General features: G+C 47.7%; 6 protein-coding genes across 6 annotated transcripts; 4 read left to right on the top strand and 2 right to left on the bottom strand.

Moving 5' to 3' along the window:
• Positions 1-976: 976 nt before the first annotated feature.
• On the top strand, positions 977-3676 carry F5B22DRAFT_649969 (uncharacterized protein; the record flags this gene model as incomplete). The annotated part of the gene is made up of 6 exons (XM_047979247.1): positions 977-1217; positions 1339-1643; positions 1755-2633; positions 2787-2830; positions 2910-3484; positions 3633-3676. The coding sequence occupies 6 exons, from the start codon at positions 977-979 to the stop codon at positions 3674-3676; spliced, it is 2088 nt and encodes a 695-aa protein (XP_047827443.1).
• A 606-nt stretch (positions 3677-4282) lies between these two features.
• On the top strand, positions 4283-6135 carry F5B22DRAFT_649968 (phosphatases II; the record flags this gene model as incomplete). The annotated part of the gene is made up of 2 exons (XM_047979246.1): positions 4283-4380; positions 4446-6135. The coding sequence occupies 2 exons, from the start codon at positions 4283-4285 to the stop codon at positions 6133-6135; spliced, it is 1788 nt and encodes a 595-aa protein (XP_047827442.1).
• A 42-nt stretch (positions 6136-6177) lies between these two features.
• Positions 6178-7918, bottom strand: F5B22DRAFT_398673 (uncharacterized protein). The gene is made up of 3 exons (XM_047971451.1): positions 7360-7918; positions 6596-7294; positions 6178-6485 (listed from the first exon to the last, which is right to left on the bottom strand). Exons 1-3 carry the CDS (start codon positions 7700-7702, stop codon positions 6220-6222), a joined length of 1308 nt encoding a protein of 435 aa, XP_047827441.1. The 5' UTR covers positions 7703-7918; the 3' UTR covers positions 6178-6219.
• A 48-nt stretch (positions 7919-7966) lies between these two features.
• On the top strand, positions 7967-9376 carry F5B22DRAFT_398671 (NAD(P)-binding protein). The gene is made up of 3 exons (XM_047971450.1): positions 7967-8083; positions 8166-8525; positions 8578-9376. The coding sequence occupies exons 2-3, from the start codon at positions 8171-8173 to the stop codon at positions 9198-9200; spliced, it is 978 nt and encodes a 325-aa protein (XP_047827440.1). The 5' UTR covers positions 7967-8083; positions 8166-8170; the 3' UTR covers positions 9201-9376.
• Positions 9377-15502: 6126 nt separating this feature from the next.
• Positions 15503-16544, bottom strand: F5B22DRAFT_649965 (NmrA-like family protein; the record flags this gene model as incomplete). The annotated part of the gene is made up of 2 exons (XM_047979245.1): positions 15503-15582; positions 15710-16544. 2 exons carry the CDS (start codon positions 16542-16544, stop codon positions 15503-15505), a joined length of 915 nt encoding a protein of 304 aa, XP_047827439.1.
• A 3290-nt stretch (positions 16545-19834) lies between these two features.
• On the top strand, positions 19835-22786 carry F5B22DRAFT_398631 (uncharacterized protein). The gene is made up of 6 exons (XM_047971449.1): positions 19835-19871; positions 19926-20240; positions 20295-20419; positions 20478-20996; positions 21058-21300; positions 21366-22786. The coding sequence occupies exons 2-6, from the start codon at positions 20111-20113 to the stop codon at positions 22431-22433; spliced, it is 2085 nt and encodes a 694-aa protein (XP_047827438.1). The 5' UTR covers positions 19835-19871; positions 19926-20110; the 3' UTR covers positions 22434-22786.
• The last annotated feature ends 283 nt before the right edge of the window (positions 22787-23069 follow it).

Here is a 23069-nt window from a genome sequence, read left to right as displayed (position 1 = left end):
GCCGAGGAGACTATGATGATCAGACTTAGGCTATAGGTCAATCTCGGCCTTAGCTGGACATTGGTGAGGAGGCGATGGAGCGAATGAGAAATGACGGTTGGTAATGGCATACGGAGTCATTCGTGGAAGGGGTAGGAAAATTGTTGGGCTGGGGGGAATAAGATTCTGGTTTATCCCAGGAGTTAGGTGGACGGTCGGTGTAGGACAATTAAAGTATTTGATTTTTTTTTGAACCTTTTTTTTCTTTCTTTCTGCTACTGTGACATACCACTAGTTTTTGGGTCGAAACTGCCGTCCTGGGTTATTTTTGCTATACTAAACTCATCCATTTTAGTATCAATGGATACCTATATAAACTGCTGAAAGCCACCTGAATACAATATCTAGAAATTGCGATTATATAAGTGAGTTACGGGTAGCTCTGGCTGTCTCAATTCTGCATCTGAGTCTATGGAGCGGAGAACTCGAATGAATACGTTTCACTTCTCTATAGACTATATTCATAACATGGTAAAGCTGATACGGTAACTCAGACGAATTTTACATACGCGTAATTCCCTCCCTAAGTATTAGAGTTCTTGCACGTGGTGAATAAGCCGAGGCCCTTTATCTCTGTAGGTACTAAATTGGTATGAGGTACGAGGGTTGTGTTGGTGACAAAGGGGTCAGAACCGCAAGCATCGATATTCTTTGAGAGCATATCTGAATTGTATTTTGTCCCCGCTTTGAAACGAGATTAAACGATTGTTAGGTAGTGAGGGTGTGTTAGGGCTGGAAAGGATATGAGTTGTGATAAGGGGAATATTTCGCATGGTGTCGATGCTGAGACGATAGATTGAGTTCGTTTCGGTGAATTTCATTTCAAGGCGTGCGAAGATAACTTATAGAGTGATTCATTTGAATAACTAAGGTGTCAACGTGTGTCGGGCTGTCTTGAGCTCTTGGTAGCTGCGAACTGATTTGGTTCAACGAAACTATGGGCCACAGTGATCCTTCTAAAGGGGGTTTCCCCTATCCTACGAAGGGTGTTATCTTCCCTGATCCACCATGGGAGGCCGACTTTGATGGTATGGCGAGGAGATCCCTTGCAAGTGGGTTTGATGAGGATGGTGACTACGAGATGCAGGACGCAGGGTACTTGGATGATGACGAAAATTTAGACGAAACGACCGTTGGGGAAGGCATTGGGAAGGTGGCTAGGGTTGAGGAGACAAAGGGTGCGTTGTTTGGTCGATTCTAGTCTTGTAGTCGTGACGGGTTGGAATATCAAGTAACTAACATTCTGGCTATGGGAATGAAATTCTCGTAAGAAGCTGTTGAGCTGACATGTTAGATTAGGCACAGCAATCAAAGGTTCCGTCCCAGATCCCGGGACAGCAACATTCGGAATCGAGCTCGAGTTTCTAGTGGTGCAGTGCCCGAAAACGAAAAAGGACGATGGAAAAACATTTCACATCACGGATCCACACCCAAACGAACCCCGGTATTCCTCGAAGAAGATGGCGGAATGGTCACTGAAGCATTGGCAAGAAAGACAAAAGAGTGGTGAAATTTTCGAATGGTTCCGCGGACGTAACGGTGCCTACGCCGATGGATATGATTTCGGTGGGGATGGGGATTTTCGGCGGGCACGGTATTCGAGGGTAAGATAGATTATCAGTTAATAGTTCCCTAACTCATATGCAGCCTTCGCGTGCTACTGCATGTTTCGTCTAAACAGTGAGATTTGATAACTAACTGATGGGAACTCTTAGACGAAATTGACTCGCGTGCTGAGAGACAGAGGACTGGTAGTAATCAAGTGGCCCGAGAAAGACATAAATCCACAAGAAAAATATGCTCGCGGAGCATTGATCAACGACTTCAGCGAAAGCGAAGATAGTGACGACGAGCGGGAGTACGATTATTCCAATAGTTCTCGACTTGTCAACTTCTCTAGCGTCTACGATTGGGTTCTCGTTAGAGGCGTAGATGAAAACATGGATGAAGCTGTGACCAAATGGAACGATGATTTTGACCAATACCACATTGATAACGATATAAATAAGCACAGGACACGGGCTGAGGACATCGAGGACATGCTCGAAGACAGAAAATTCACAGTGCGTGGGTGGCCGGATCCCGAAGAAGCCATACACCAGGAACTTTGGGCCAGACTGAAAGAGAGGTTAGTAGGCAAGCTGTACTACTATAAGCAGGCTAGAGAAGACTGGCGCAACCACCAGACCGACCCGCTGCATGTGCCTGTCCCGGGACTCAAGAGACAATACAAGGCTTGGACCGTCACAATCGACCTGTCGGTAGACGGCAATGGTATGACCAAGGAGAGATACGCGAACGCGACGAGTGAGGACCCTTGGAACGAGTATTTCTGGTTTGGAGCCGAGGTTGTCAGCCCCGTGCTTGCCATAGGAGACGAGCGATCCTATGAGGCTGTTAGAGTCGCCTGTGGTGCACTTCGCGATGCGCTGCGCTGTCACAAGCCCATGGAGGTCTCTACAGGCTTGCATGTACACCTGGGCCATACGCACGGGTGGACGCTCTTGCAGGCTAAGAGGTTTGCGGCCCTTTGGTTGTTGGCAGAGAAGGCCGTTCTCCGGTTACACAGACGGGACCGTGATGCGGACACGTTGGTGAGTTGAAGCTTCCTACTGTATATCATTTTTCAAGCTACGGTGTCTTTGCCAAAAATGTGTGAGGTGTTGGAGTTGAATTACTCATGTTCGATTACGTGTTTCGTTTCTCTTGCGATGATGTCCGCTTGGCTAATTGTAAAACACTGCAAGTGGTGTGCAAAAATTAGTGGAAGTTCTCGTCTATGGCGTGCTCTGTAAGTCTTCCAAAGCTTTGTCGGTAGTTTCCTACCATCTTGTCTGAACGTTCACAAGTCCACGGGCTCATGTGTATAGGTTCTCGATTGACCAGCAACAGCGGCAAGATTGTGCAAACGTGTTGCCGGCCAATCACCCGCCACGTCAGCGAATGCAATATGATGGGGAGTTGATGCAGAATGTGCCGTCAGAGAACATTGAGACGGTCGAGAAAAAGTTCCTACAAAATCTCTGGCGGTACGACAGCATCACTGATCTGCACAGAGGGCTCGGGGAAAGTAAGTACTGCAGAACGGGCATCAAGTGGCGGATCAGGGGGAAGGATATTTCAACTGAAAGAGCGCCGCGGGGCGATGACCAGCCGGGGACTATAGAGGCGCGTATCATGCATGGTACGCTGGATGCCGATAACATCAACAACTGGGTTATCGTGTTGGGGCGTATTGTTCACGTGGTCCGGGACTACTCGGACGCTGAATTCCGAGCGTTCCTGGCCAGTTTCTTGTTGTCGAGATCACCTGGTCAGCTCCTTGTGTTACTCAAAGTGCCGGATGAAGTGCTCCGGTATTGGATGGACCCGAAGAGACGGGATACGCAAGGCAGGTACTGGGAATACCCTGACCGCGATCTGGTTGACTGGCAACAACCATTCAGTGAGTGCTTTTCAAGTTCTCGGTCTAATCGGGTTCCTTTCTCGGGAGGGCCTGAAGACTTTTGATACCAGAAGCTTCACAGGATGCTTCCGAAGTACGGTCTACGGTATTATGACAGCAACCCGCTAACCTGTTGATGTCATCGCAGTGGTACCCGGCCATAAAGCCACGCATGGTTCATATTGGGATTGAACTTGATACTGTCTACCTTTTAGCCAGAGTTGTTGAAGTAGGTAGGTAGGAAATGCAAGTCGCAGGTTAGAGCGCTCCGTTAGGTTAATAGAACATGTCATTGAAGACGAGATATGCCATATTCCTGGGGTCGGTAACACTACACTGTACCGATAATGAAGAGAATAAGAGTTACAAGCCGAGCATTGGCGCGAACCGCGTTCTCAGGTCGTTCGTGAGAGCACCAGCCTCACCGTTACGATGTGGCTTATTCAATGACGTACGTGATCTACGGAACTAGGTACCTACTTAGATAGGGTGCCCAGCGATCCCCCGCGCTCGCCCAGCAAGGGCCACCCTAGGGAGCTTTATAGCGCGCTAGGTACCTACCTAGGACCTAGCCAGGTAGGTATCTACTGACATACCCCACGTCATCGTCATCGTCGGCTATTGCTTCATCCTACCTACTGAAAGTAAAGAATACAACATGTACCTAATCTTAATCAACTAACCAACGTTTTATCTCACAATATTAATCAACAAGAGTCGCTTCGGTTTCGATCTGGGTTCGGCTGATATTCCCCATAGGATTATGTGATACTGCCTGCCCTTGGCCCTTCCGTTGCCATGGCTTCTCTCCTGAGGCAGATCGTAGCGGGACCCCGTGCCAGACATCCCGAGGCAGGCCTAGATCTGTGTTATGTGACCGACAATATAGTTGCAACGTATGGAACAAGACATATTCACGAGCCCGATCATGGATTGCATAATACTAACATAGCTGACCTAGCTCTGGCCCATCACAGACCTACCCGCAACGCGCCTATCGCAACCCGCTCGATCGCCTCGTCAATTTCCTCGACTCCCAACATGGCAAGAACTGGGCTATATGGGAATTTCGAGCCGAAGGAACCGGTTATCCAGACGAGCTTGTGTACAGCCGAATAAGACACTACCCTTGGCCCGATCATCACCCCCCACCATTCCGATTAGTTCCTATGATTCTCGCAAGCATGCGCAACTGGCTGAATGGAAACGACTTGGACGCTGATGCGCCCGAGGGCGTTGAACGTGAAAAAAAGCTGGCCGCCAAGGTAGTGGATGCCATTAAGGACAAGAAGAACGAGCGAGTTGTCGTCGTGCATTGCAAGGCGGGTAAGGGGAGAAGCGGGACAATGGCATGCAGTTATCTCATTGCCGAGTGCGGTTGGACACCTGAGGCTGCAATCGCGAGGTTTACAGAAAGGAGAATGAGACCAAACTTCGGCCCAGGCGTATCAATCCCAAGCCAACTTCGGTGGCTGACCTACGTTGACCGTTGGACCAAAGGAGGCAAGAAGTACGTTGATCGCGAGGTCGAAATCGTCGAAGTCCATGTGTGGGGTCTACGCGATGGCGTCAAGCTTGCCGTTGAAGGATTCGCAGAGGAGGGTAAGAAGATCAAGGTCTTCCACACTTTTACGAAGAAGGAACGCCAGATCGTGGAAGGGAACGCTCCGGGTGGTTCCAGCATGGTAGATATGATGTATGAAATGGCAGGCTACAACTCAGGCCCTAACGTCGAGCAGCAGGGTATAAAGGGGACCGATAACCCTGATGGCGCAGCTAACGAAGCCACGACAACGTCTGCAGTATCTTCCGCATCCAAACAGACCTCTGGAAAGAATAAGCCCAAACTCATATCTCGAATGTCCCGTTCGGCGTCAACCCGATCAAAGAATAAGAGGACTACCACTGATTCTTCCTCAGTACATTCTGACAACAGCGAACCGGAGCCCGGTGGCATGGCCGTCATATTCAAACCTAAACTCCGCATACGAATTCCTAATAACGACGTGAATATCACGATTGAGCGGCGCCACCGTGCACCAAAGTCAGTAGGCCTCACCATGGTGACGGCCGTTGCTCATGTTTGGTTCAATACTTTCTTTGAGGGTAATGGCCCGGAACAAGACGGTGTCCCAGACGACACCGGTGTGTTCGAGATCGAATGGGACAAGCTGGATGGCATCAAAGGCTCCAGCCAGAAAGGGACCCGCGCAGCCGACAGAATTGCTGTTGTGTGGAAATCAATCGTACCTGAAGGCGGACGGGAGTCGCCGATTCAGCAACCTAGTATCAACGCTCCTGTACCTCAGATGCAGGCTGCGGATTGGAAAGGGGACAACGACGAAGATCCCGGGGAGAAACGCCTTGGCCTACGTGTGCAGAGTCCGGATAGTGCAGGTGTTAGCAAGGCCAGCAGCCTCATCGATGACGCTCATAGTGGGGACGAAGGAAAAGATGTGGAAAGCGATGACGATTTCAAGGGTCTGAACTCAGATGTTCCTACCAAGGAAGATGAGCAAGAAAAAGAGGCTACTCCGAGTAAGATAGCTGGCGACATAGAAAGTAAAGAGGCAGGCCATACGAAGAGTAGCGAAGAGTCCCTTCAGGCTTATACAGAGAAGCTACCTAACCCTGAGGGAAGTGGCACTTGACGTGTACAACAATACACGGCTTAATATCAATTGCGATAATGCCTATGCTTTATACATTTTAGTAGTGTGATGACGCGGCTATTGTCACAACGCGTCTTGGATGACCTCTATGGCCCGTGATAATCTACTCGTCCTCTTCATCGCCATATCCCACGCCGGACCTAAGGTTACTTCTCGGTCGGCGGTCATCGACACTTGATCCCAAGAAGCTCTACAGCTTCTCATTGTGTCTCTTATTTGCGTCCATAACTGTGATGATAGCGTCACGGTCAGAACTAAGTACATGGATATCTTAGCTGGCGATAATGGTGGCCCATTGGAGTCCACGCGCAATGCTGGGGAACTGACTCCTACCCGGGAAAGCCAGAGTTAGTAACTACTAGACGAGCGCGGGAGCAATGGCACAGGGAAAAGAGGTATGAAACCCTCATTTCAAAGGAGTATAGAGCGTACTACTTACCTCCGAAGCCACCAACCTGCAACTGGGGCAGGATGACACCGGCTATCGAATGTGTCGCTGTGTATGAGCCGGAGAGACAGCGCCGTATCCCTTTGAAGATGGACTCGTAGATGTCGGCGAGACGGCAGTGGCAGGATAAGAAGAGTAGCGTGGTTGCTTCGTCGATGTGTGCTGTGGACATCATCTCCTGACGACTAGATTCTGTAGCTGAGGCGCAGGTTAGATGATTTGGAATCTCGCTATCATTGGCTTGCGAACAGAGGCTCTTCATGATAGTGATGAATTCGTTCGTGGCACAGAATAATTCGTCGAGCGCGAAGAGAGCGGCCTCTCTTTTATTGTTGCTTGCGACATGAGTATTGTGAATACTTCCTGCTGGCTCTATACGGCGTGGCTCGATGGAGGGAAGTTTACTAGCACATTCACAAAGGGCCATATTCAAGCTTGTTAGTCGCCCGGTTGTTGACGTGAGAGGATATCCTAGTACATAGCTCGGACCATCGTTATACTGGCTGTTTATGTCGAGCGGCTCGAAGGTGCAATCACCTCTCACCCCGCTCGTCATGGCCTGATTGTCAGATATCATGGGTAGCACTGAGCCACTATCGCGGCTGAATGAATACATGTCTAGAGTCTCAGTGAGCTGGTACGGCTGACTTGTAGACACATCGAGGGACCTGGCATCTGAGCCGAGGTAACCTGGGTAGCAGAGCGAAGCGTTAATGGAATTATGTATAACACGAGCGTCAAGTTCAAATGCTTACGCAGTCCTTCGGCGTTATTAACTCCTGTACCGGAGAAGGACAGCCAACCGCACTCATTACCCCCCGGGATGGGAATAGTCTGCTGTGTGTCCGGCATTGGCAGCGGAGCCAAGTTCCTCGGTTGAGGCCAAGCACCGGTCCTGCATCGCCCGCTTCGGCCAACCCGGCGTTCGCGCGGGCTGTAACGGCATTCGATCTTAAGCCTTGTACACCGCTCGCAAACGCTTTGCTCTGCCGCCTTGATGCAGCGGAGCTTCTGCTGATGGCAGCGATTACAGGCCGAGCGAGTCTTGCCGCGGCTCATTCCTATTTGAGATCGCTCCTGCATAGATCTTTGAGGCATTCCAGACCCGTAGCTAATGAGTCGAATCGAATACTGTCGATAACCTGGGACATTGTAAGTGCTGGCGGAGTTCCGCGGTCATCTCGTTGCCTCTTTTGCGGCCACCGACCGGCCCGCATTGCTCGGCCCCCTGACGCATCTTCGGCGTTTTCTGGCCAATGAGCGGCTTATACAAATACCGAATCGGTCGCATATCACCAGCAGTGTCTCTTTCCATACACATGTGTACATCATCAGATAGTTTACTGACGTTCTTGCTTTTCAAAATGATTGATGTCGGGTGCTATATATATACCTATATGAGTGATCTGTCTTGTTGTAGTGCTGCTTCTATTTCATTTTCACATAAGCTTAAGTAACGCCTTAATTCATCGTAAGATTGTGAGTATGCAAGAGATCCTTGACTATTCTTAGGAGACACCCCTTGGCAAATGTAGTAGCAATGCTAATATTCCAATTAAAGGGATAATGGTTTCTCTTTCAGCTGTCAATGCCTCCAATGCGCGGATCTCTTCCGTCTTGCCAAGTAACTTGGTTGCGCTTTTCGTTGGAGGGACAAGTGGCATCGGCGAAGCGACTCTGAAGAAATTCGCGCAGCACGCTGCTAGCCCACGAGTGTATTTCGTCGGCCGCTCGCAAGAAGCTGCGGACCGTATCATAGCCGAGTGCCAGGCACTCAATCCGACCGGCCAATTCATCTTCCGGCAGGCTGATGTGAGCTTGATCCGCAATGTGGACAAGGTATGCGAAGAGATCAAGGCAAGGGAGCAGTCTATCAATCTCCTCTTTCTCAGCTGCGGAGTGGCGAGTCTGGACCGGTCTAGTATGTACGCGTGATACTAAGACTACTGTCGAGGACTAATCACAAGTCACAGAGACGGCGGAGGACATTCACCTACTAGCTGCAATCAACTACTACGCCCGTGTCCGCTTCATCACCAATCTCCTTCCTCTGGTACAGCACGCGTCAGAGCTCCGTCGTGTTGTCAGTGTGGGAGGCGGCAGCCACGAAGACGAGATCGACCGCAACGATTTCCCAGCGCTTACCATTCCGGTAGAGAAGTTCCGCGGGCATCTCACGTCGCTCGTGACTCTTGGCATTGAGGGCGTCGCCCAGGGTGCGCCAGAAGTCAGTTTCATCCATGATTACCCGGGCACTGTCAAGACAAAGCTCCTCGATATTTACCCTGAAGAGGTGCTGAAGACTTTCGAATATGTGCCTATCGACGAGTGTGGTCAGAGACATCTGTTTCTAACGACGTCGGCGAGATTTCCGCCGGCCAATGGGGCAGATATGGGAGTGCCGCTGGAAGACGGCCTGGAGATTGCGGTTGGAACATCTGGAGCGGTGGGCAGCGGGGTCTACTCTGTTGGGGTTGATTGCGAAAGCGCGTCGCCTGCTGTGCTGGCAATATTGAAGGGTATGAGGGAACGCGGGCTGGTAGACGAAGTGCGCTTACATACTCAGGATGAGTTTCGCCGCATCACTACGAGTTAGGAGTTGCTCGTGGGAGGTGGCAAGTATTAGCGTAATATGCGCTCTCATCTGGAGGTCTATTCGGGTAATTCCTATCAGGCAATGTAGGGTTGTCTGATTGTATTCCGTTCCTCGTGAATATTAATGAATATATTGACTGCTGCTGTTTGTTGCATATGACATGACTGATGAGTTCACTAGATTAAACGGGGTATTAGCATGTCAGTTGAAGTAAATAGTACCTAGGTTTTGGTTACATGAACGGAGAAAGAATCGTGACTGGTGTTAATGTCTACCTACATAGATGCTCTGCTAGTCTGCCGGTCGGATAGATGTTACGTATACATGTAGGCTATTGGGTACTCAACAATTGCGGTTGTGGAAGCCCAAAATGTCTCGTGTGCTCAATAACAGTAATATAGATTGAATGGTATCATGATGATATATCTGTGTGATCACTTGAGTGATTCCCCACTAGCTCAGGACGGTCAGTAAATCAACCGACATCAGTATCATTCCCCTGCCTACTGGACGTCTATGTGAGTACTGTAACACCAAGTAGTCGGTGGGCGGGCAGAATTCTCATGGATGCCGAGTACCGAGTTGGGTAGGATAACAAATGTTGCCTTTTCTGCGGTTGCGTTTTAATTTATCACTTAGCCTGTCATCCCTTGTTCGTAGATTTGAGTTTCTAGGGTTCGAAGGCCAGTAGGGCGCTGTGGTCAAGATCGTCTCGAATGGCGACGTTGAGCGGACAATACGCTTTCGGAAAATTCAAGATAAGGAGAATCCTGCCACATCACCTCATCTAGGCTAATGAGCGATCAGCGCTATTGGCGAAGGCAAGAAGCTACTCGGCGGGTTTAGCTGGCGGAGAATCGATCAACGAAGCTATGAAGATGCTCACGGTATTTTAGTAAGCTGCCAATATTAGTTGGCTATTGTGTTTTCGCAAAATCCCTCTTGATCCCGCGCGTTATCTCGTGGCAAGTACCGCAATATCCATTCTTAAGAATCAAGAGAATATGATCCCACCCGCCTCCTACCTATTAGTGCCAAGCATATGTTGCGTGGACTCGCAAACAACTATCTAAGATACTAAGATATTGGTAAGGTGCCCGGAGAAATATTTGTCGTGTGCTATACTTTGAAACGCTGAAGGGTGTGATGCGACTCGGATCGGATCTTTAACGGCAAGCTTGCAGTCATATATGAGCAATCACTTGATTGGCCGTGATAGATGACCGTCGCGCTCGCTTGCCAAAGGACGAACGAGTAGGTTTGAGCGATCCAATCGGTACTTGGCGCTGATCGCACGTTTTGTGGCACCCACGATACTAGACGACCAGCACAGCGCATAGGCGAATTGCTAGCATCTGTTCCTGGTAGCCATTGAATAAATAGACACGGGATGGACCTGGTTTGCTGCACGATATAATCTGTCTTTGCCAGGTTTCTGAAGCGTCGGGTAATAAAGAATAGAGGACGGGCCACGGCGGCTTGCTGTCGATGTTCGACCAGGCACTATGATGGATCAAGGTGCTGCGCTGGTTTCTTGCGGCGAGGGCGGAGCTTGGGATCCGGGTCGGCTTTTTGTCGGCTGGGGAGATAGATACCTTGTTTTGTTTGGCGTGAATAAGGAGAGGCTCTAACTTTATGATCTAGGCTCTTGGGGTCACTGATAACGGCTAATGTCCTCATCTTCCATGCCTCGGTGGCCTCTTGCTGTCAACTTGTCAAGTGGGAGGAAGAGTCGATGATCGGCGCCTCCATTTCTCAAAATGGGAGATAGTGATGCAGAACTAGGTTGCGCTACAGATAACGGCTGTGGCAGAAAAGGCGGACAATCCGACGAATTGCCCAGGTTGACGGTTTTTAATCATTTAGCCTTTGTGATCTCCAGATCGACAGGTCCAAGGCTAAGGAGGCGCTACGATCGGCATTTGGCCCTGCACTCAGGGCTAAGCTAATATGGAATGTCCGCCAGTGCGATTGTCACACTAGAGAAGGTTCGGTGCTTGGGAATCATTGAACGCGTCCTACGTCCTACTAGCCTAGCATTGATGTCGAAGATTCTCGGTGAACGCCAATCGCGATAGAAAGAAACGAAGGATTCCTCTGACTCGTTGAAGAAGCATGGTGAACTCGACTAGGTACCACAGGCGAATACCACTGATCTCGCTTAGAGTGTTGGAGTATGGCAGCGGCTCAGAGTAACAGCATGCTCGCTGCAATACCACCTACACATACTTCGTAGCAATAGCGAGTCGAGATCAATTAGTCAGGAAGGTTCTTTCATATTAATCGGATCAACTAAGCGAGCGAGCGTTGGGCTGCCATGGGCAAACGCGTGTTCTGGTAGGGTAGTATTGCATGCGAGCCGTTGTACGATACGCTTATGACGCGAGCGTTTCGTCTTCCCACTAACTTGACGTAGTCACCCATTGGAGCGCATGGGCAGGTTAAGGATGTTTGTACTACAGGAGGTAAAGAGCTCCGATGAAGAGGTTTTATAAGGTACGTGAGCGAAGTCTGCGATACTTCAACATGTGCATTCAGCCGAAACTTGATAGTGATATACCTTTTGGAGTAGACGGATTACAAATATTTTAACATCCATACTGATACCTCAAAGCAAAGTGGGCAGCTCTTCATAATGAGGTCATCATGATCTATCTGAGCGCTAGTGTGGTGATTTAGTGCCTGGACTGGAGTTGTTGTTCGTGAACATACTATCTACCGCTCGACACAATTTGAAGGGAATATCGCCAACATGTTAGTCTATCGAGAACGAAGTGTGAAAATATTTTCTTCGATCTGATTTTCCTCTTTCAGTAACATCGGGGGTTAGTCATCGTACATTAGGGATCACCTATTGATCGGCACGGGGTAACAAGTGTGGTAAGTCGCTGATATTAGACCCCTGTTGCGGTTATCGCAGTATTCTGCTCGAGTCCTCCTTTCAGAAGCTATAAAACATGCGGCTACAGATGGTGCTTTCGACTGCCGATCTCATTGACACTCTGAACCAATCAGTTCCTAGAACCCCTGAGCTAGCTATCATTGAATGACACGGGTACGTTGAGGCTTGGCCCATGTCTTGGCTAGGCATTCTATAGTAAATCGGAGATAGGTGAACAGGCGTGGGGTATACGTACGCAATTATAATGAGAATTACCGAATACAAGGGCTATACACGTCTTTATTCTAAGGATCAAATGGGATACCAAGATGTAGAGATTGATCGGCAAGTGTTTTCCACTTTGGATGTAAAACATTTCCTAGTGACGATGGCCTGGTTTGGCGATATAAGGAGGCAGACCTGTCTCTCTCCGCCCTGAAATTTGGAAGAACTCCTTCTCAATTTCCCATAACTCTTCCTTTTCCTTTCATCTCCAGTCTTTGCTGTCTTCAGTGGTTCTGTCATCTTAAACAATCCTCTCATACTACCTCACCATGGCTAAATTCTTGGCTGCTATCTTAGCTGTTGCTACTCTTGTTCAGGTTGGCGTCGCTGCCCCTTTCTACGCCCCGACCAATGCAACAGTGGAGATCAAGGCGAGGCACTTCAACACCACTTTTACACCTGTGATCCATCAGCGTGAGATTCGAACATACCCTATTGCTCTTCACCACCCTTAGGGGATGTTGGCAGCACGCTGGTAGACAACTACCTCGACACATGGCGCTGTATATACAGAGCTACGCCCAGTACCGAAACCTTAATGCCAGGTCGAAATTAAGCGACATGGTACACGATTACATGTGCTCTTCGATGTCTCTACTCGACATGATGTCTTGATATAAGACATCCTTTGATGAAACCCTTCCAAAACACAACATTACACCTTTATCAGGTCTCGGTTCTGGGCCCTTACTTTGTCCTTATGACTATAGACTTGCTTTACGACTTTTGGAGTTTTTTACTTGGCTGGTGAAGGGGTTTATGACTTGGGATGAATTTGGCACCCCGGTGCTACTTCAATTGTCAATGCACTGGATGCGCTCGCGGTTCTCAGGTAGAAAACAGGGCATACGACAAGTCAAGGCATCTTTGATACCCCTAAGCGCTTGATTAGCCGTCTGATATCCCAAGTCAGCACTATTACTATCATTGACGCCCAAATACATATATGATTCATCCTAATCCCTGATCCTTTCTTTCCCCTAACTGCCTAAATCCTATTAACATGACCAACGTGACATGTAACAACCATATGTTGTCTTAGTCTTTCTGCATTCCTTTTTATAGTAGCAGTACTGAGGCCCGGTATACGCTAGATGCATACTGAGTAGGCTTGGAAACAACCCAATCTATCAGCTCCTCACCTTATATATCACCAATTCAGTATTATGAGCTCTGATTTTCTCCTAGCAATGTATCGGGTCAACTAGATTGAGTAGATCATAGTAGGTGTATCAAGTTCTGTAAAAAATCAAGCTGTCACGACCCTAGGTATCTACATTTACTGAAGCGTTGCCGCGTATCCCCGGCAATTATTTTCGAAGAGTCCCATTGTGATGTTCCTAGCAAGGTTGTGGGAGGGCAAGGCTTGGTTTGATATTGTAGTAATACTAGGTACAAGTATACTACATTGCCATTCCCCTCTCTGGAAAGAGATAGAAAACTTCCATCTCAGTGACATGTTCCTTGGGGCTGATATCAAAATTAAATCTCTCGACAAGATAATTCTGAAGTAGATAGAAGGCTCCATAAGCAGCCGGAGGGAGCCGACTTGCTCTTGTTATTGTCACGCAATAATAGGTGCGATTGTTTGACTTTGCTTCCCGAAAGAAGGAAAGAGAGGCGAATCAAAAAGGAAGGTATATGTTTTATGACTTCAAATTGCCTTGAGATGTGAATGAATGTAGGAGGCAATATAACGAGTCCTCTTGAAGCCCGTGAATAATCACGAGGCCACCATCTATATGTAAGATGGTTTCCAGAGGTTGTCGGTTTCTTGAATGCGACTATTGTTCTCGGCCAGACTCCCGTCTCTCGTTGTGTTGTTCAACTGCTACCGCTTGGAGTCGCTATGCAAGTTCCGCATGGGGTTTGGCTATACGATGTATTAGGCTGCCCGTCGTTGGCTTTTTTCTTGTCCAAACAATTCCCCGCATCTTTGCATTCTTGCTCCTCTTGTGTCATTGGCCCCCAACCCTCCGCTATTTTTCCTTCGCAGTCACAGCATAAGGTCTCATTCCAATCGTAATAGCACATTTGAAGATGAATCAGAGCCGAAGCAGCGCTTTGGGAAGGTATGAGATATATGAAATTGGGGGCTTTCTTGAAGATGGATTGCTGACTGGTGCTGAATTGAATGCGGACGGGAAGGAGTTGGTGAGAGTAATGGAAGATATAACTTAAGTTGAGGTGTTTTAAGATTATGCGGAATTTATTGATGGGTGCATCTTATACTTTGATGGCCCTGCTGTAGACTCGTTCTTCGTACCGCCTTCCTCCTCCCTTGATATTGACGCATTCCGACTTGTACTACGGCAAACCCATACGCATATACGTGTCACATTAAAGGGAGTTATATACAAACTCAAGTCGTATGTGAGTACAATATCTCGCTGCTCTAGTGAACCTTCATCCATTAACCCTGCTAGGACTGGCTCCCAGCTCAAAAGGTATAATTTTAAGTATTGATATCTAGAGACTCCTTTTTACAACATTCTTGGTTGATTAAAACATGAATTTACAGCAGCTTTTTGGAAAGAAAAATACTACACAATAAAATCCAACCAACGTATTGTAAAAAGATCTTACGTTGGGTGCGTAAGAGAACAAACAAATTAGTACGGCGTACATGATATTCAGAGCAATACCCCGCCCACGTAATAATTCCTCCCATCTGTGTTTGCCTATGTTTCCTGTTCTACGAAAACTGGCCCTCAGTTGCTTATGAATGGTATACGGAGGGAGTTGGAAATGGAATGAAGGTGTGGGAAGTTCGTTTGCTATGAGTAATGTTAGACAACAATAGGAGACGTCAACCCTTGTAGAGGTATTGATGTTTCCACAGCGCTCGCTACTGACAATGCTCAAGCTCTATATATGTTTACCTTGGTAATCAGGCTAAGCATATCCTGCGCAATTACAGCCCAGGAATTCTAGAAGAGTAAGTGTACAACATACCGCGGATGCTCAAACTTCACAGTATACGGGGTATCACGTGTCATTTGCAAGGGAAGGGGGCCTTGTCCTAGAAGGGAACAGTAGTATATGTAATTTCAACTCGAATGCCAGAACATCTAGCCGAACTTCATGCTGACAAATAAACAGTCTGCCTCGCGATTCATCTTAACGAATCGGCATACTACAGAACTCCCAGCGACTTCAGAGCATCAGCCACGACCTCATCCAGTATACGCTCAGGAAGCCCAAGCTTTTGGTTCACTATAGCACTCGGATTAGCTATCGCACTTTGGAGTCAAGACTTAAATTTTGACATGACAAGAGGCAGGGTAAGGTGAGATGGGGTCATGAACCAGGGGAAACTAATGCTTGGGAAGAATATACTCACTAATAACACCCTCTTTCTCTAAATGCCCGCCAAACTTGCCGGTTACGAATCCTGTTTCAATGAGTGCCATCGTCGCGGATCCATCGCCCTGTTTTTCCGCCTCCTTCTTCTCCGCGATGAGCTTCTCACTGTCGATTGTCTCGATTTGGTACTTGATACCCTGGATTCTCTCAATCGCATCGAAAAGCTGTCGCTGGTTGATAGCGAAATCACTCAAAAACAGATTCTTGTTCTTCGTCTCCTCGGGGACCTTCAACGCCGAAACAAGACCAGCGGCGGTGTTCTCCTCGGTCGTGCAGGAGAATAACCCCTCGCCGTCGTCCCAGAACACGAACCGGCGCTCTCGCACGTGCATGCCGACGAAGTCGTGCGCCATCCCCCACTTGATCCATATCCCGCAAGAGATGCTCATCCACTCGATCTGGCCTTCGTCGCCTTTCGCACGTAGATAGCTTTGGACTTTCCCCTTGTCCGCGAAGACATTGTTGAGGGCCTGTGCTTTTGGGTTCATGTTGTTTAGCCCGTATTCGCTGGCGACATAGCGTCTGACCCCCGCGGCGATAGCGGCATCTACCATTCTGTATTGGTCCTTCACCGACAGCGTTGTAATACAATTGATAATGAGGTCCTGCCCCTCGAATGCGGAAGTAAGTTCCTCAATTGGGTATGAGTCGGCGATGGTGAGTATGTTCAGATGTTCCGGCAAACGTGTCTTAGATGATGTCCTCTGCAAGAGCGTTAATGTGTAGTCCGAGTCTTTCTGGAGAGCCTCTAGCACAAGATTGCCAAAAAAGCCAGAAGCTCCAATGATAAGGACGTTCTTAAACTGAGCCATGTTGATGAAGCTGTTTGGAAGCAAAGAGATGACTCCTATGGGATTGAGCGTTCGATAAAAGGGTTCTTTGGCCGGAGATACTGCTATCTGCTGAGGATGGCCTCATGATTTTCTGGTTCATACTGTCCTTTATGTATAAATTCTGGTCCCTACGCTTATTAATCGACACGCATTCGTGTAACCATACTGCTACCATACCTCAGCTGCCGACCTCGTCTTGGCGAGTTGTGTTTGTAGTTGTTGATGAAGCACCCCTGGTCCCTCGACACGAAGGGGCACCTACACCAACTTCTTCTTCCTCGCACCAGCTCTTCGTGAAGTTAATAAATGATTATTCATCGATCTCCGATACTCCGTGTGATATGATCCCGTCTGCCGGGACATGATATTTGCTAGATGTAGTAACATTAATTACGAGCTCTCTTGTGCACATATCCTCTGATATCGCCGAGAAAGCTGAGTAGAAATCGAGCGCTATGATTCGATTAGTGATCAAACTGGAGTACATTTGATCAAGATTTGCTTTGCGTGAGTAAAGTAGTAAACAGGACACCTACAGTTTTAAAGGGATGGCGCGATAAGTGGCAATATTGAACTCATTCAATTGCGTCTTGCTTTGAAATGAATTAGTTCCACTTAGGTGCAGTTATAGTTGATGCAACTCGATTGGTAAGCATCTCTATCAAATCCCGAGGTTTATCAAGTGCCTATGTACGAAGGTCCAGTAGTGACACATCCATGGATGTCTTAAGCCTTGAACCTGGGGACTCCAATTTCAGATGCTAGAAGCTCCAATTCTCGAGGCTTCTATCTTAACCTTCCAGCATTTGTATGCACAACAAAAGAACCGCGATCACAAGTCGAATCTTAAGATGATTGTTCCAGATTCGAACTCATACTCAAAACATGTACGGTTTTAGGCCCGCGACGCATTCCATCACGTAGTGCGGTTTGTATACGATGGGAGTGGATAGAGTGCACACCCCCTGATCCTAGAAAGATCATTGTTTGGGAACTACGTGCAGGATCACGTACGGTAAAGGGCATGGCGTGGTCACCAGGCTTAACATAACAGCTAAATATCAACAGTCAAGAGCCGATGTACATAGTACAAGATTATTTCTTTTGGTGGCTGATTGAAAAGGGGTAGGAAGCGATTCCTCAACTTGAACACAGTCAAAGTCTTGGCACTAAGCCAATACATGTAGGGAGGGTTTGTAAGATATATAATGGGAATTAACAGAATAGTCTACTACATACGACCATAGGATCTGGAAAATGCGGGGTCCCGTCCGCTCCCCCATAGCCAAGCCAGATACCGCCAGATTAGTAGTTGGGTCGGTGACGACCAGCGAATCCCTGGTGTTGTATGTTTTTTTTTTTTTTTTCTTTTTCTTTTCTTTCTTTCTTTCAACCCCTCTTTACCCTCACAGTTAGCTTGTGTTCTATCGCTGTTTGGTGTAAGCAATATGACATAACTTATTTTAATTGAAAAAGAAAAGAAGTAGAGAAAAAAAAAAGGTTGAAAGTCCAAGTTGATGGTTGTTGGCATGTAATTGTTGAGCTTTTGCGCTAATGACTGAGGGTTGATGATAGTCGGCGCTAACATTCCTTGGGCTTAGGGGCCATGCCGTGTCCATAGTTGTATTGTAGGAAGAGCTTGCCTTGCTACTCGAATTAATGTAGTGAGAGTATTGTGTACTTAGGAAGGAATTAGGGGATTTTCGTAAGGGAGGAGACATGGCTGCCTTTCCCATGTTCAATGAGCCTTATTTTTATTTATTTATTTAAATAGCCTATGAGAAGAGTCTCTGATTTATATGACACATCGCGCAATGAACCATAACTTTAAGCAGTATCTGACCCTGCATTCACATTCAGTCTTGGCAACTGAGCCGCATTCCCTCCACCGGATGCCCTCCAATTCCTTTTTGTTGACCATTTCACTGTCCTCCAACTCTTCCAGCCGTATTAAAGCATCGGCACTCTTTGTGAACGGGATAGTCTACGTACATGATCCTGTTATGCTTCGTATTCACAGGATGTAGGCCAAAGGACCCAGGGCCCAGTTGCCACTTGTCGTCAACTATATGTTCGTATCCCATTCTTCTCTCTCGTTACGAGAATTGGGCTCTATATCACGAGCAGCGCGAGAGAGGAAGTGCTCTTCGAGGGCAATTATCGGTCTGTCAGAGTTGGAGACGGTTGGAGGTGACATTATGCCGGTAGGTCTGTTGATAGCCACGGCTAGATGATTTACTGGGATTTTGGATTGTCGTTGTTTTACTCGGTTTCGAAACTACATTTGTAGGCTGCCAAGTTTAAACTGATATTGACATTTACATATATCTCTTGCCAATAAGCGTCGATGAGTCTGGCCATGTTGCTCATAGCGTTCATATATCATTTCTCCCTCATCGAGTGTTGAAGGGCCCAGAGATGGATCAAAATACAGATCAGCCTAATTATCCCATTGACCTCCTTCGAGTATACCGTGCCTTTCGAATATGCGACTCCAGTTATGACACTCATACATTACGGCAAGGGGCGGCTTATCCGAGGAAGCAACGATGGATTATTAAGTAATCCGTAATATGGTTCTTATGTATTAAGGCATGCTAGGTAGGCTACCTAGCTTTTGAGGAATATAATGGTATATATGTAAGTCAACTTACGGACTTAGGAACATACCTACCTCTATATTGGAATTGTTGAAGGCAAGTAGTAGTAGAATGACGTACCTAGGTCGCGAATGGAGTCGGAAGGTTCCGCTCGTGCTCATTAAAAGTTGTTCAGAGGTTCGCCCTGCCTTTAGCGCCACCGTCTTCGTTCCCCCATGACATCGCCACTATTCACAAATTCCCCAAAATCACTAACCTACATGCTTATGTCTCAAGCCTCAACTAATATAGTGAACGTACCATTGCCATGGAACGGTGCGCTTAGCCCCTCACTAAACTACTTGGCAGTGCAAGGTGGCCATTGTGGGGTTGGCAGTGCTCACCGCAACCACGTTTTCCACCTTCGGACTTGTGAAGTATACACAAGGCAGAACTTGCGATGCTAATGAGGACGGCGCAACTTGGCTTACTTGGTGATTATGAAGTTATTGGGTTGAAGGTCGGGACTACATAAGATTGCGGGCCATCAGCGACTGCGGCATCAGAAGTCTTGGCCTATATATTTCCCAGACCGGCAACCTTAAATACGGCTTAGTGCTGACAGCCAGCTGGGCAAGAGATCTGTTTACGCCGTATTTTGAGCCCGCTATTATGATCTACGCTGCCTGATGTCTGTTCAGCCACTGCTGCTAGCCAATAAAGCAGTGTTAGTTAAATCCTTAATGGGCACTACCATAGCTGACTCTCAAGGTCTACCTAGGGCTACTAAAAAAAGATTATTCCTAAATACCAAGCATTTAGGAAATACGTCATTCAAAAATGCCGTGAGCGAGGTCTCTCGACTGAGGCTGTATAATTAAAAATATAAAATATGACAATTCCAACAGAAGAGGTTTGAACTTCTTGCATCAGGCCTCTCACACCTCCTTCCCCTTACAGATTAATATGGCTGCCAATATGACGGGCTCATTGGGATTGTGCACAACACCGGCCTGTGTCCAGGCCACCGCAAGAATACTCACCAACATGCACCCAGAATACAACTCCATTGACCCATGCACTAACTTCGACGCCTGTGAGCATCTATGCCTATAAAGCCCTCGAAATGATGAAGCTAATGAAAGATTAGACGTCTGCGGAGGTTTCCCTGCGGATCACCCATTCGAAGTAACTGATACTTTAACGGGAATCCAGAACCGAAACAAGGATGTCATCGTACAGCTGCTAACTCACCCTTACAACCCACAGAGCGATGTAAGTGCATTTGGGTTTCACTCATAATATGGATTTTGCTTCATCTAACACTGAAAAGGCTACAAGCGACGATGAAGATGTTTTTAACATGGTGGCCGGTGATTTCGCTGCGTGCCTAGATGTCGATACGATTGAGAAGAATGGATTAGCCGGAGTCCCTGATATAATCGCTCAGGTACAGAAGCTATTTCCCGTTGAGAACTATGCTTCCAACAAAACGTTAGAGGGCAACTATGAGAAATGGGCAGATGCACTCGCATACTTGAACTCTGTTGGCGCAGCTGTGTTTGGAGACTTTGGCACTTTCGTGGATGTGGAAAACCCCGAGTCCATGATTCCTGCGTTCAACTTGGTCAGCCCAACCGCCGATAAACCTATTCCATCCACCTATGACATTTCTAGTCTTGCTACCCAGGGCAATGTCACAACTATTGAAGCTCTCATCGAAGTGCTCATACCACAAGCTGTCGAGCAAGGTGTCTCCAAACAGCTGGCGAAGAGTTTGTTAACATTTTCGACACAATTGGCTGGGGTATTTGCTACCGCCTTGGCCGATTCCACGGGTCTTGACCTGGATGTATGTCTCCTTAAGCTAACTGCCAATCGTCTGTAGTATATAGATAACTAATTAGGTATAGGATCTTCTATACTATACTACAACAGTCGAAGAAGCTGAGAATGCTGCACCAGCAATGGGATTCAAAGAGGTTATAGAACGCAGGGCGCCAGAGGGATACTCGGTCGAGCGAATGCAGCTCCAAATACCGGATGTATGGATGAACGTTTCCACGCTTGTCAGCCAGACATCCACCGCTACCCTCCAGACCGTATTGATCTTCTCTGCCTACGGCAACTATGCATCCTACGTCGCAGGATCTGTTGTAAGTTACAGCTCGCTAACTTTTATTTGACTCTCGTAATTTTCGTATGACTAATCCAGTCACAGGATCCTACTGCGGACCGAGTTGACACATGCGCCGATTATCTCGACACGAGTATCGCTTGGATGACTAGCAAGCTTTTCATAGAACAAGAATACGACGACGAAGATCGCACGGCAGTGACTACCCTAATGAACAACCTCCTCGCTTCGTTCGGCGAGCGCGCGAAGAATGTGCCCTGGATAGACGACGACACCAAGAAGCTCATCCAGATCAAGCTAGACGATATGGCTCTACGCGTGGGATACCCTATGGATACGCCCGATGCGCTCAACGCCACAAACCTGAAGGCTTATTACGATGGCGTGAAGATCACAGGCTCGTACTTCTCCAATGCACTCTCTATCCGCAAGTGGTACTCTGAACTTGAGTGGAAAGCCCTTTCATTCCCTGTTGATGAAAATACATGGCCTAACTACGGTGTTCACTCCTGGATCGCCAACGCCCGGCAATGGCGTGAGAGAAACACTGCCATCGTCCCTGCCGGCATATCTCAATTCCCTCTCTTCGACCGTAAGGCGCCTAAGTACCTTTCATACGGCGGGTTAGGCGTTGTCGCCGGCCATGAGGTTACTCATGGTTTCGACAGCGTCGGTCGCCACTTCGATCAAACCGGCCGACTGCAAGATTGGTGGTCTGACTCCAGCGCGGAAACCTTCGACAACAAGACTCAATGCTTCGTTGAGCAGTACTCCAAGGTGCCCATCATTGGCTTTGACGGGGTCACTGCTAAGTCGGGCAAGAACGAAACGATCTACGTGGACGGTGTTACCACACTCGCTGAGAACATTGCGGACGCCGGTGGCCTGCTGACTTCGTATGATATGTGGAAGAAGCTCGACAACGCGTGCCCGGAGAAAGGCTTGCCGGGCCTGGAACAGTTCACGAAAGATCAGCTCTTCTTTATCGCCTACGGCCAGGTCTGGTGTTCTAGACTAACACCCGCCCAAGCTGCTACACCAAATGCACACGCACCTCCCTTTGCGCGTTCGCGCGTCGCCCCTCAGAATTCAGCAGCATTCCTAGAAGCTTTCAAATGCAAAAAGAAGGAGCCAACCTGTGCGCTGTGGTAAGCGCATTACTATCGCTGGAAACAGCAGAAACTGTAATCTATGATTTTAATTCGTGTTTCATATATTTGGGTAATGAGGTTGGGTTTTGATGTCAGGAGAATGTAGTATATTATTACATAGGTATGACTGATGACTGGGCGCCAGATTGTCGTTTATTCTGAACAAAATAAAACAGACTGCTTCTCATCAGGCCTGTACTAAACCATTGCGATGATCGTGTATCGTCGTTTGATTGTAACGAAACCCAACACCGCTTCTAATTGAAACCAGATATTCCAAGCGTTTCGAGGTATTCATCAGAGATCACCAGCTGCCCCTTGCAAAGATCGCTAATTCATCTTCATCCCTTTTATAAGGGTATACGTACGTATAAGAGTAATTCGACACTTGCTGCTGAATGTGCATCATCTGCCGTAGCTCTGCGGAGAGTGACGTAGAAGAGGGGTTAAGTTTGAGGCTCAGCATGATAATATGCCCATGCAGCCAAGTAACCTCATACCAGTGCGCTCATCTTGGGTGGCGTCTTTGGTTAAAGGCTCTGTACAGGATTAGCTCTCTTACCCAAAATAGTTACCTAGAGTTAGCTAGGTGTGAGCTAACTGTGCGATGCCCTCAGTCTGCATATTAGGGAATATT

Source organism: Xylaria bambusicola (assembly GCF_022495145.1).
Source record: "Xylaria bambusicola strain CBS 139988 unplaced genomic scaffold F5B22scaffold_48, whole genome shotgun sequence".
In the NCBI taxonomy this organism is placed as follows: Eukaryota; Fungi; Ascomycota; class Sordariomycetes; order Xylariales; family Xylariaceae; genus Xylaria; species Xylaria bambusicola.
This window is presented reverse-complemented; position numbering and strand designations above follow the sequence as displayed.